This window comes from Oncorhynchus gorbuscha, linkage group LG18 (genome assembly GCF_021184085.1).
Source record: "Oncorhynchus gorbuscha isolate QuinsamMale2020 ecotype Even-year linkage group LG18, OgorEven_v1.0, whole genome shotgun sequence".
Classification (NCBI taxonomy): domain Eukaryota; kingdom Metazoa; phylum Chordata; class Actinopteri; order Salmoniformes; family Salmonidae; genus Oncorhynchus; species Oncorhynchus gorbuscha.
Window position 1 is genome coordinate 21,237,709 of NC_060190.1, and position 10,529 is coordinate 21,248,237.

The 10,529-nt window shown below is 41.9% G+C and overlaps 1 protein-coding gene across 3 annotated transcripts in view; it reads left to right on the top strand.

Annotated features, from left to right (window-relative positions):
• tp53bp2b (tumor protein p53 binding protein, 2b) overlaps window positions 1-10,158 on the top strand; it is a 49,389-nt gene extending 39,231 nt beyond the window's left edge. For all 3 annotated transcript variants that reach the window (XM_046311433.1, XM_046311434.1, XM_046311435.1), the window contains exons 14-18: window positions 5,065-5,202; window positions 5,600-5,733; window positions 6,006-6,172; window positions 6,406-6,605; window positions 9,531-10,158. In XM_046311433.1, the coding sequence (XP_046167389.1) occupies window positions 5,065-5,202; window positions 5,600-5,733; window positions 6,006-6,172; window positions 6,406-6,605; window positions 9,531-9,572 (681 nt within the window). In that variant the 3' untranslated portion in view covers window positions 9,573-10,158. The remainder of the gene's footprint in view (window positions 1-5,064; window positions 5,203-5,599; window positions 5,734-6,005; window positions 6,173-6,405; window positions 6,606-9,530) is intronic.
• The last annotated feature ends 371 nt before the right edge of the window (window positions 10,159-10,529 follow it).

Below are 10,529 nucleotides of genomic sequence, written 5' to 3' on the forward strand. Positions count from 1 at the left end.
CACAATATGGCCAAGGAACTTCAGGGAGGTTTGGCAGAAGTTGCTCTTCTTCATATTTAAGGTCAGACCAGCTTCTCTTAGCTTGTCCAACACTGCTTGAAGATCTTGAAAGTGTCTTTCTCTGTTCTGAGAGTAGATAATTATATCGTCCAGGTAGACGAAACAGATCTTCCCTTTGAGCTCACCTAACGCAATCTCCATGAGTCTTTGGAAAGTGGCAGGGGCATTCTTTAATCCAAAGGGCATCACCTTAAAGGAAAACAAGCCCTCGGCACAGACAAACGCAGTCTTGTCCTTGCTTTCCTGGTCCATCTCAACCTGCCAATAACCACTATTGAGGTCAAGGGTAGTGAACACAACAGCGCCAGACAATGACTCCAGGATCTCATGGATGGTGGGAAGAGGATAGGCATCAGTCTGGGAAACATTGTTGGTCTTCCTATAGTCCACACAAAATCTAAGACCACCAGTCTTTTTTGGGATGAGGACAACAGGAGCAGCCCAGGGAGAGGAGGAACGTTCTATTATATCTTGGGTTAACATATCATTTATGAGTCCCTTTTGGATGATTAGCTTCGCTGGGGACAAACGATATGGCTTTTGCTTGATCGGCATTTCCTGTGTAAGGAATATTTTGTGCTTCAGGAGCCCGGTGCGTCCTAGCTTTGAAGTACACACATCAGCATTATTCTGCAGCTGTTCCAACAGCCGTAACTCCTCTGGTTGTTCCAGCTGAGCTCTTCTCACAGCCTGTAAAAGGAGATTGTCAGAAGGATTATCAAGGGTTAGTGGTACCGGAGCAACGGCAGAGAAGAGTGCCACATTTGAACCCCAATCATGTAACTTTTTAGCTTCTGATTGGTGCGGTATTAACTGAAAGGATGGGGATGTCGATGGGGGGGCGTAGGCAGTGACTCTTGGGGTTTCAGCTCTGGTTAAAGCACCCAGAGAAGGATGGTCATTGCTGCGAAGAGAGTTAGGTGTGTTGGCCTGTTGTGATTTGTGGTTTCTGGAAGGGTTTACTTGATACGGTCTTGGACATGTAGCTGAAGAATGTCCCTTTTGGCTACATCTCCAACAGAACATGAGAGAGGTCTTGGCTGGAGACTCTGGCTGTTGTTGATGGTCTGTCTTGGGCAACTGTTTGGGTGTCTGTTTCTTTCTCTGGTCATATTGCTGTTGGCATTCTCTGTCCTTCTCAAACTGCTGTCCCAAGCGAACCAGTCCATCGACAGTGATGACTGTAGCATTGCCTTGTCTTGGCTGTTCAGAGGTGCCAGCTTGGCCCTCAGTGGTCTGAACAGAAGTGGACACCAGAGAAACTCTGTGTAAGGAGTTGTGCCTAATGGAGGCCATGTCCACAGACACGTCATCCAACATTTTAACACAATTAGAGAGCTCTGTCTGCAAGTGGTCTACAGTGTTAACCATGGGAGAAAAAACAGAATTAACGTCCTTGAGGACCTCAGTGTGGTGATGTTGCAGGCGCCATTGGAGAGTGGCAGTGAGTTGGTTTCGTTGGTAGTCAAACTGCCTGTCCATGGCACCAGTCATTTCCACTCTCACTGAGCTCTGTCAGCGTGTGGGTTAGAGTGCTCAGTGAGTTTCTGAATTCCATGGCACTCTGTTGTTGCTCTTCCCTCAGACATTTGAATTTATGGTGGATAAGAGTTTGGAGATGTTGTTGAGTCCGACGAATATCAAGGATGTCACCTTGAAGTTGTAAGACTACAACCTCTGGAGATAAACCAGACAATGGAGGAAGGTTGGGTGTCAGAGGGAGGGCTAGCTCAGTACTTCCACACAGATCCATGTCAATAAGTGAGTAACTGGTTAGACCTCCTGTGGCCTGTGGCTCAGGCCGGGCATTCAGATTCCCAGGGCTCTGGCCCAAAGCAACTCCATTATCTCCATTCACATTATGATTTGCGTTGTCAGCTTGATGGTCAGAATGGCCCTGTGTATTCCCATTGACAGGTATGACATGGATGAGCACATTATCTTGGGGTGAATCCATTGTTTTAATTCCACACAAAATATTTGCTTTGGTTAGTTCTCAATGTTGAGCTGTCCCATCTGGGGTGCCATTTTTTATGTAACGGTTTTGACTTGAGGTTATTATTTATAGGGGTGCCAGGTAGGTTGTGCCTACCAGAGAAAACATTGGTTTCTCATTTTAGTTTGGGTGGGAATGAGTCCCATCTGGTCCGTCAAGTCTACACCAATACAAAGGACTTATGTAAAAGTCAGGATGGAAATAAACTTTTCATAAACCCTTAAAACATTGAAAAGAACTTCAAAAACAATTATATTCTGTTGCGTGGGTTGTATTAGCAACAACAATGATTACACACATATATAATAATATCACAATGAGTTCTGGTTCCTCCAGAAATGTCCTGTACCTCGGGCCTAAAAAGAGTCCTGCCCGGTAAAGGAGTTCAGTGAACTCAAGTGACTTTTGTCACGCGATGTTTGTCCGTTCGTTCCGTGTAGCGTAAACCCAGTATTAAACATACAATCAATATAACAATTACTTTACCACAGAACCTTAAAGCGGATCAACTCTTAATTAAGTCCTCAACTACCACTAACTACACAAATCACAGTATACATCACATCCAAACAAATGAAATACCGTATACAAAAAGGTGGTAGTCAGTCGGTCAGTCAGACAATCCAATCCGCCAATAGATCTCCAGCGGAGAAAGGCCACGAAGAACGGAGAGGTGTAGTCCAGGGACGCAAAGAGTGGATCCGATCCTGGGTAAACTCTCTTAGGCTACAAAACACACGTTTAACGGCAACAAAACAAACGGAATAGAGAAGCTTCGGAACTGAGGGTTGAACACATCCTCATGCACGTCTCTCATCACAACCCCCCTTTCGTGCAGCTGATGCTGGCTATTTAATTGGGAATTAAAGGGAAAGCGCCCTATTGGAAGGAGCTGCACTGAGACGGTTCAGAAAAATTCAGGGCCGTCACAATACGCATTAAGGAGGAAAGAGATACCACAAATTAACTTTTAATAAGGCACACCTGTTAATTGAAATGCATTCCAGGTGACTACCTCGTGAAGCTGGTTGAGAGAATGAGTGCAAAGCTGTCATCAAGGCAAAGAGTGACTACTTTGAAGAATCTCTAAAACTTTTTGGGGTACTATATGATTCCTTGCATGTTATTTCATAGTTTTGATTTTTTTTTAAATATTCTACAATGTAGAAAATAGTAAACGTAAAGAAACTCTGGAATGAGTAGGTGTGTCAACTTTTTTGACTGGTACTGTATTAGTAAAGACTAGATTAAATTGAGAATAGTCTGGTGGGTGAAAATATGATCACTTGATGAGAGAACAGCATGTGCAGTCTGAGGCAAAGAACAGAGTGCAAGCTTTATTTGCAACTTTTTCAAATCAATAGCCTATCATGCAGCCCATCTATGTTCTGGTTGCTAAGACATTCTAAGGTTTGTATCATTCACAACTAAAGTGACCAAATAACTCTAAATCTAGTGCATAGGACCTGTTTCAAATTCACGTCTACGCTCAACATAGCCACTTCATATGCGCGGAAAAGGAAAAATATAATTTCTATTTTATTTATTTTGTTTCAGCCTTATTCTAAAATAGATATTTTTTCAATCTACACACAGTACCCCATAATGACAATGCAAAAACGTTTTTTTAGACATTCTTGCTAATTTATTTAAAAAAAATATATATATATATTTCAAAGTGGAAAAAGTCAAGGGGTCTGAATACTTTCTGACAGCACTGTACATTTTATTCTTCTTAGTATAAAATCATGTAATACTGTGTAAAATAATAGCACGGGAATTATAAGCATATCTTGTTTTCTAAATGACAGCCTATGGCGCATAGCCAGATAACATACATAGACCAACTCATTCTGTTCTTCTGAAATACATTTTCTTCATAAGCCGCATCAATGGCTTGTATGCTTGGAGGCCTGGAGATGCTAAACTTGTTTGTTAATTAACTATCAACTACCGTGAGACCTGCAGACATTTGCATGACAATAACTGTCAACATTTCGTGACCTCCACAGCCCTACTTGTCACTTAAATCCCGTTTGATTTATTGTTTTCATTTTACTCCTGCAACTCTTTTATACTCTTGCTTGTGCCTGTAGTTTTTTTTTCTTGTTAACATTACGACCGTGGAAATGTTTGTAATGACGTGTCAAACACACCCCGGTAATGGCTGAAATGGGCTCTTTCTGTTGACTCTATAAGAACACTAAAGCTTCGTCTGGGATTTACACACCATCTCAACACTTACATCACAATAAAGAGTAAATAAATATTACTTTGTTTTGATGGGTGTTAAATTTTTGTGGAATTGAAAAGTAATCATTTAATGCAGCTGGGAGGTAAAAAATAAAGTTAAAATGATAACAAATAAGATTCACTGAAACCAAAGCAATTCCGAAAATGAATATTTGGATTGTAGTGATATTATGTCTGATCTCGCAAGCAATGTAAAGTATGTTTAGATAGGTGCATTTTAAAGCCAAGTGTGTTGATTTTGTTTTTTTATATATGAGGGTATCCTGCTATTGACAGACCCGTTGAACTATGCAAGAGTACATGACCACAGTAATTAATGAAGCAGTCTAGACAGTGCAGGTAGGCTAGACTGAGCTAGTGTTTGGTGGTTTCAGCCCTGTTCCACCCCGTTATGTTAATGTTACATATATGCAAGTACACCCAGTGTATTTATGCAAATTATGCACATATCATGAATTTTCTTAACGCATCCAAAAATAAACACCTGATACAATAACAAAATGTATATTGGACGAATTGAATAACTGAACTGCATTCATTATTTGTCCGAGCCAGTAAAATGATTTATGTGCTTTAATTCAGTCAATATCTGATGGATAATACAAATTCAACAAAGTTTAGAGGATCTTCCTCCAAGTGTTACATTTATTATAATTCATTTGAAAACCTTTTAGCAATTTCGATGACCATAGCTAACAGATGTCACTGCATCATATTGTGAAACACCGACAGCCCTCACTCCTCTCCTCCTGCAGGGCAAGAGGACCAACCTGCGGAAGGTCGACTCGGAGCGCATCGACCACGGCATGCGGGTGAAGTTCAACCCCCTGGCCCTGCTGCTGGACTCATCACTGGAGGGAGAGTATGATCTGGTGCAGAGGGTCATCTATGACGTGAGTAGTCCCACTCCTTTTAATTGAAGAGATAGTATAGTGTTGAGAAGAAAAGTAGGGTGGGGAGTCAAAGGGTTGTTGGCCGGATTCGAACTCGGTGATGTGAGTTTTACATCATTAGCCCTCCTAATGTCAATACCTCAGACGACTCTTCCAAGCAGACGTCCCATCAGCGAAGGCTTATGCAACTACAAACGCTGGTCTACGTCCATCAAAACGCTTAGCTTAGACCTGCTAAAACATACCCAAATCCTAACCTCAACCATGTTGCACTTAGGCACATATTTAAGATCAGCTAATCCCTCCCCAAGTCCTGACATCAACCGTAAGGGGTAAAGACAGATAACTGACCTTGTCTAGGAAATGTCTTGAAGCATATTAACTTTGTGCCTTACAGGTGGATGACCCCAGCCTGCCCAATGACGAGGGCATCACAGCCCTGCACAACGCCGTCTGCGCCGGCCACACCGAGATCGTCAAGTTCCTGGTGCAGTTTGGCGTGAACGCCAACGCCGCCGACAGCGATGGCTGGTGAGTCCATTGTCACGCTACAGTTGCTGTTGTCTCTTTAAAGTAACTTTACAGTGGTTGTTGTCACTTTACAGTAGCCAATGTGACTTTACAGTAGCTTTTTCAAAGCTGTTGTCACCCCCGGTTATTCTCTTTTTATTTCTCCCCTCCTTCACTCCCCCACTCTCCCTCACCCGTCATCTTGCTCTCATATCCTCCAACTCTCCCACCTTGTTCCCTCTTATCTCTTTCTCCCTCTGCCCTCCTCTCTACCTCCCTCTCTCTGTCCCCAGGACTCCGCTGCACTGTGCGGCCTCCTGTAACAACGTGCAGGTGTGTAAGTTCCTGGTGGAGTCCGGGGCTGCTGTGTTCGCCACCACCTACAGTGACATGCAGACAGCGGCAGACAAGTGCGAGGAGATGGAGGAGGGCTACGCACAGTGTTCCCAGTTCCTCTACGGTGAGACCGCTGGTGTACTCTGACTGGAGGCAAAGCACAAACATTATTTGCTCAAAACACTGTGCGCCTATTATTCTTTTTCCGTTTTGCACTCGACCCCTCTGCTTGTTTACAAAATGTAGCTACCCTCACCTACTCTAACTGACGTTCGTCCTTCCATAACATGTTTTAACGGATATTGAATTTGAACAGCTTGTTCCTGACAAGGTGGGTGGGATTTTGTGTTGATGCAGGTGTACAGGAGAAGATAGGCATCATGAACCGTGGGGTGGTGTACGCCCTGTGGGACTACGAGGCCGAAGACGACGACGAGCTGGCCTTCCAGGAAGGCGACTGCATGACTGTGCTGCGGCGCGAGGACAAGGACGAGATGGAGTGGTGGTGGGCCCGCTGCGGAGACCGAGAGGGCTACATTCCAAGGAACCTGCTAGGGGTGAGCAGAAGAGAGGGGGGACACTAGCCTGGCTACACATGTGCTCCACCCCTAGTTCCTAAGTCCTAGGCACTCCTGTAGATCTGAAATGATGGGATCGGTGTAAGAAATATGGCAAAAATCATAGGCAGGGTGAAGAGCAGTCAATTTTGGAATTCAGCAGTAGTGTCTGTCTGGAGGCTGCAGCTCTATATTGTATTCAGAGCAGTGGTTTAGTATAGGAAAAGTGGACATGCACATATCCATTGGTTTTGACCAGGGGCTATTTTCACAAAGCGTCTAAAAGGAGGAATGCTGATCTAGGATCTGTCCATATACCGTAAAACTTCCATTAAACGCAGGGCCTCCAACAAACGCCTGCTTCTTCTAATGGCCGGGCATCGCAAAATAAATGCCAGTCTCTGTTAAATGTAGGTTCAAAACAGGGTAATTTACCAGTAGGTTATGCATGCACGCATTCTCTCACACTGCTCCACTTGGATTTCACAGCATCTCTACCAAAGAGTTCAGAATTGTTTTTCAAACCTCTGTCTCTACCTTGTGCTGGATGATTGATCCCAACCTGCCAAAGTGCAATAATTCTGTCTGTTAGCCAGCGAAAAACACTGACCACCGTGGTTGTTTTTAGTTGAACCTTTATTTAACTAGGCAAGTCAGTTAAGAACAAATTCTTATTTAGAATGACGACCTAGATAGAGGTTGGATATTCAACAGACATTCAGCTCTATGGGGCTAGTGAGAGCGATACAATACCAGTCAAAAGTTTAGACACACCTACTCATTCAAGGGTTTTTCTTTATTTTTACTATTTTCTACATTGTAGAGTAATAGTGAAGACATCTAAACTATGAAATAACACATATGGAATCATATAGTAACCAAAAAAGTTTATTGTATATTAGAGATTCTTCAAAGTAGCCAACATTTGAATTGATGACAGCTTTGCACAGTCTTGGCATTCTCTCAACCAGCTTCACCTGGAATGTTTTTACAACGGTCTTGAAGGAGTTCCCAGCCCTCATAACGCTCCTTATTGGTCAAATAGCCCTTACACAGCCTGGAGGTGCATTGGGTCATTGTCCTGTTGTAAAACAAATAATAGTCCCACTCAGTGCAAACCAGATGGGATGGAGTATCGCTGTAAAATGCTGTGCTAGCCATGCTGGTAAAGTGTGCCTTGAATTCTAAATAAATCAGTGTCACCATCACACCTCCTCCCTCATGCTTCACAGTGGGAACCACACATGTGGAGACTACCCGTTCACCTACTCTGCGTCTCACAAAGACACGGCAGTTGGAACCAAAAATCTCACATTTGGACTCATCAAACCAAAGGACAGTTTTCCACCGGTCTAATGTCCATTGCTTGTGTTTCTTGGCCCAAGCAAGTCTCTTATTATTGCTGTCCTTCAGTAATGGTTTATTTGCAGAAATTTGATCATGAAGGCCTGATTCACACAGTCTCCTCTGAACAGTTGATGTTGATGTGTCTGTTACTTGAACTCTGAAGCATTTATTTGGGCTGCAATTTCGGAGGTGGGTAACTCTGAACTTATCCTCTGCAGCAGAGGTAACTCTGGGTCTTCCTTTCCTGTTGCGGTCCTCATGAGTCAGTTTCATCATAGTGCTTGATGGGTTTTGCGACTGCACTTAAAGAAACTTTCAAAATTCTTGACATTTAAAGTAATGATGGACTGTCTTTTCTGTTTGCTTATTTGAGCTGTTCTTGCCATAATATGGCCTTGTCTTTTACCAAATAGGGCTATCTTCTGTATACCACCACACCCTTGTCACAACACAGCTGATTGGCTCAAATGCATTAAGAAGAAAATAAATTCCTCAAATTCACTTTTAACAAGGCACACCTGTTAATTGAAATGCATTCCAGGTGACTAACTCATGAAGCTGGTTGAGAGAATGACAAGAGTGTGCAAAGCTGTCATCAAGGCAAAGGGTGGATACTTTGAAGGATCTCAAACACTCTTTTGGTTACTACATGATTCCATATGTGTTATTTCATAGTTTTGATGTCTTCACTATTATTCTACAATTTAGAAAATAGTAAAAAATAAGGAAAAACCCTGGAATGAGTAGGTGTGTCTAAACTTTTGACTGGTACTGTATATCCAACTTCCAACCTCAAACTAACTGTACCACAATCCACTTTGCCGCTTTTGTAGCCTAACATTTGCAGTGTGTTCTAAATGTATGTGTTTTAATTAGCAAACAGGACTGCCGGTGAACTTATTAATGACAGTAGCTTTTTTTTATCAACTTGTAGAGCTGGAAATCTGATTATAACTGTGTGAGCTCTGCGTTTTTAAGCAAATAAACACCTGGGCGCTTAAAGTTATCCATTATGGCAAATTAAATATCAAAAGTCCTACTCTGAGATGTTGTGAATACTGGCCCCGGTGCTGGGGGTTAAAGAATATGTTCAGTGAAAAGCAGGGGTGCAACTTTCACTAAGCGGTCCAGTAGGCTATTTGGAGTGTTTATCCAATTGGAAAAAATATTTATAATAATAATTATGTCACCCCCACTTCTAAAACTGAAGTTGTGCCCCTGGGGAAAAGTATAAAAGTGCAACTTTCAATCTATTTTGGGAAGAAATTACCCTTGAGGATCTACTTCTCTGATTAGAAGACTGGTGAAGACCTAACATTTCTTAGTCCCGCATGCCTTGTGAAGACCTACCAGCTCCTTGCGTAACCCCCTTGACAAAACCTTTTCTGCCATTTCACATAACGGAGATAATCCTTTATCTGGCAAGAATTAATAGATTTCTTTAACTAGGGAAATACTGTCACTTAAGAATGTTATGTAATAATGCTGAATCTAAATTGAGACCATCTAAATGAGAATCTCAGCCCCCTGCTTACCATAGTTGTATGATCTTTAAAAATTGTATTTTCTTCTTCTTAGCTGTATCTGAGGATCAAGCCACGGCAGAGGAGCTTGGCTTAAATTATATCGGCTCACGTTCCACCCTACTCGCTGACAACAACTCCGACTTGAAGAAGTTGAGGAACAAGAAGTTACTTTAGAAAGGCGAATGAAGAACTTTAATAGTCCAGCACTACATTTCACGCTTCTGGTCATTTGGATGTCAAAGTCAAGCATTACACTTCAATCTTTTGGTCTTTTGGACCTGTCTGTGAAGGACCATATCATGCTAAATGGTTTTCAACCTATGTATGGATAATATACACATGCTGTTTCCTTTTCACTGCAGGAATGTATACACCGTGCAACATTTGTATTGGACACTTCTGGACTGTTTTTTTTTTTTGTAGACGTGTGATTTTCTGAGCAGAATCTATTTGTTAGGGTTTGTAACTGTGGCAGTTGGAAATGTTAAGCTTTTTCTACGTCATGGCATTTTTCATAATCTTACTATCAGGTTATCACAAACAATCTTGCTGTGGGTATACAGTGCCTTCAGAAAGTATTCATACCCCTTGACTTATTCCACATTGTGTTACAGCCTGAATTCAAAATGGATTACATTTGTTTATTTCTCACCCCATCTACACACAATACCCCATAGTGAGGAAAAAAATGTTTTGTATTGAAAATGAAATACAGAAATATCAAATTAACATAAGCATTTACACCACTGAGTCAATACATGCAAGAATCAACTTTGGCAGCGATTACAGCTGAGTTTTTCTGGGTAAGTCTCTCTCTAAGAGCTTAGCACACCTGGGTTGTACAATATTTGCACAAGTATTATTTAAAAAATTCTTCAAGCACTGTCACGTTGGTTGATCATTTGTAGATCACCATTATCAATTCTTGCCACATTTTGAATCCGATTTATGTCAAAACTGTAACTAGGCCACTCAGGAACATTTGATGTCTTCGTAACCAACTCCAGTGTATATTTGGTCTTGTATTTTAGGTTTTTGTCATGCTAAAAGT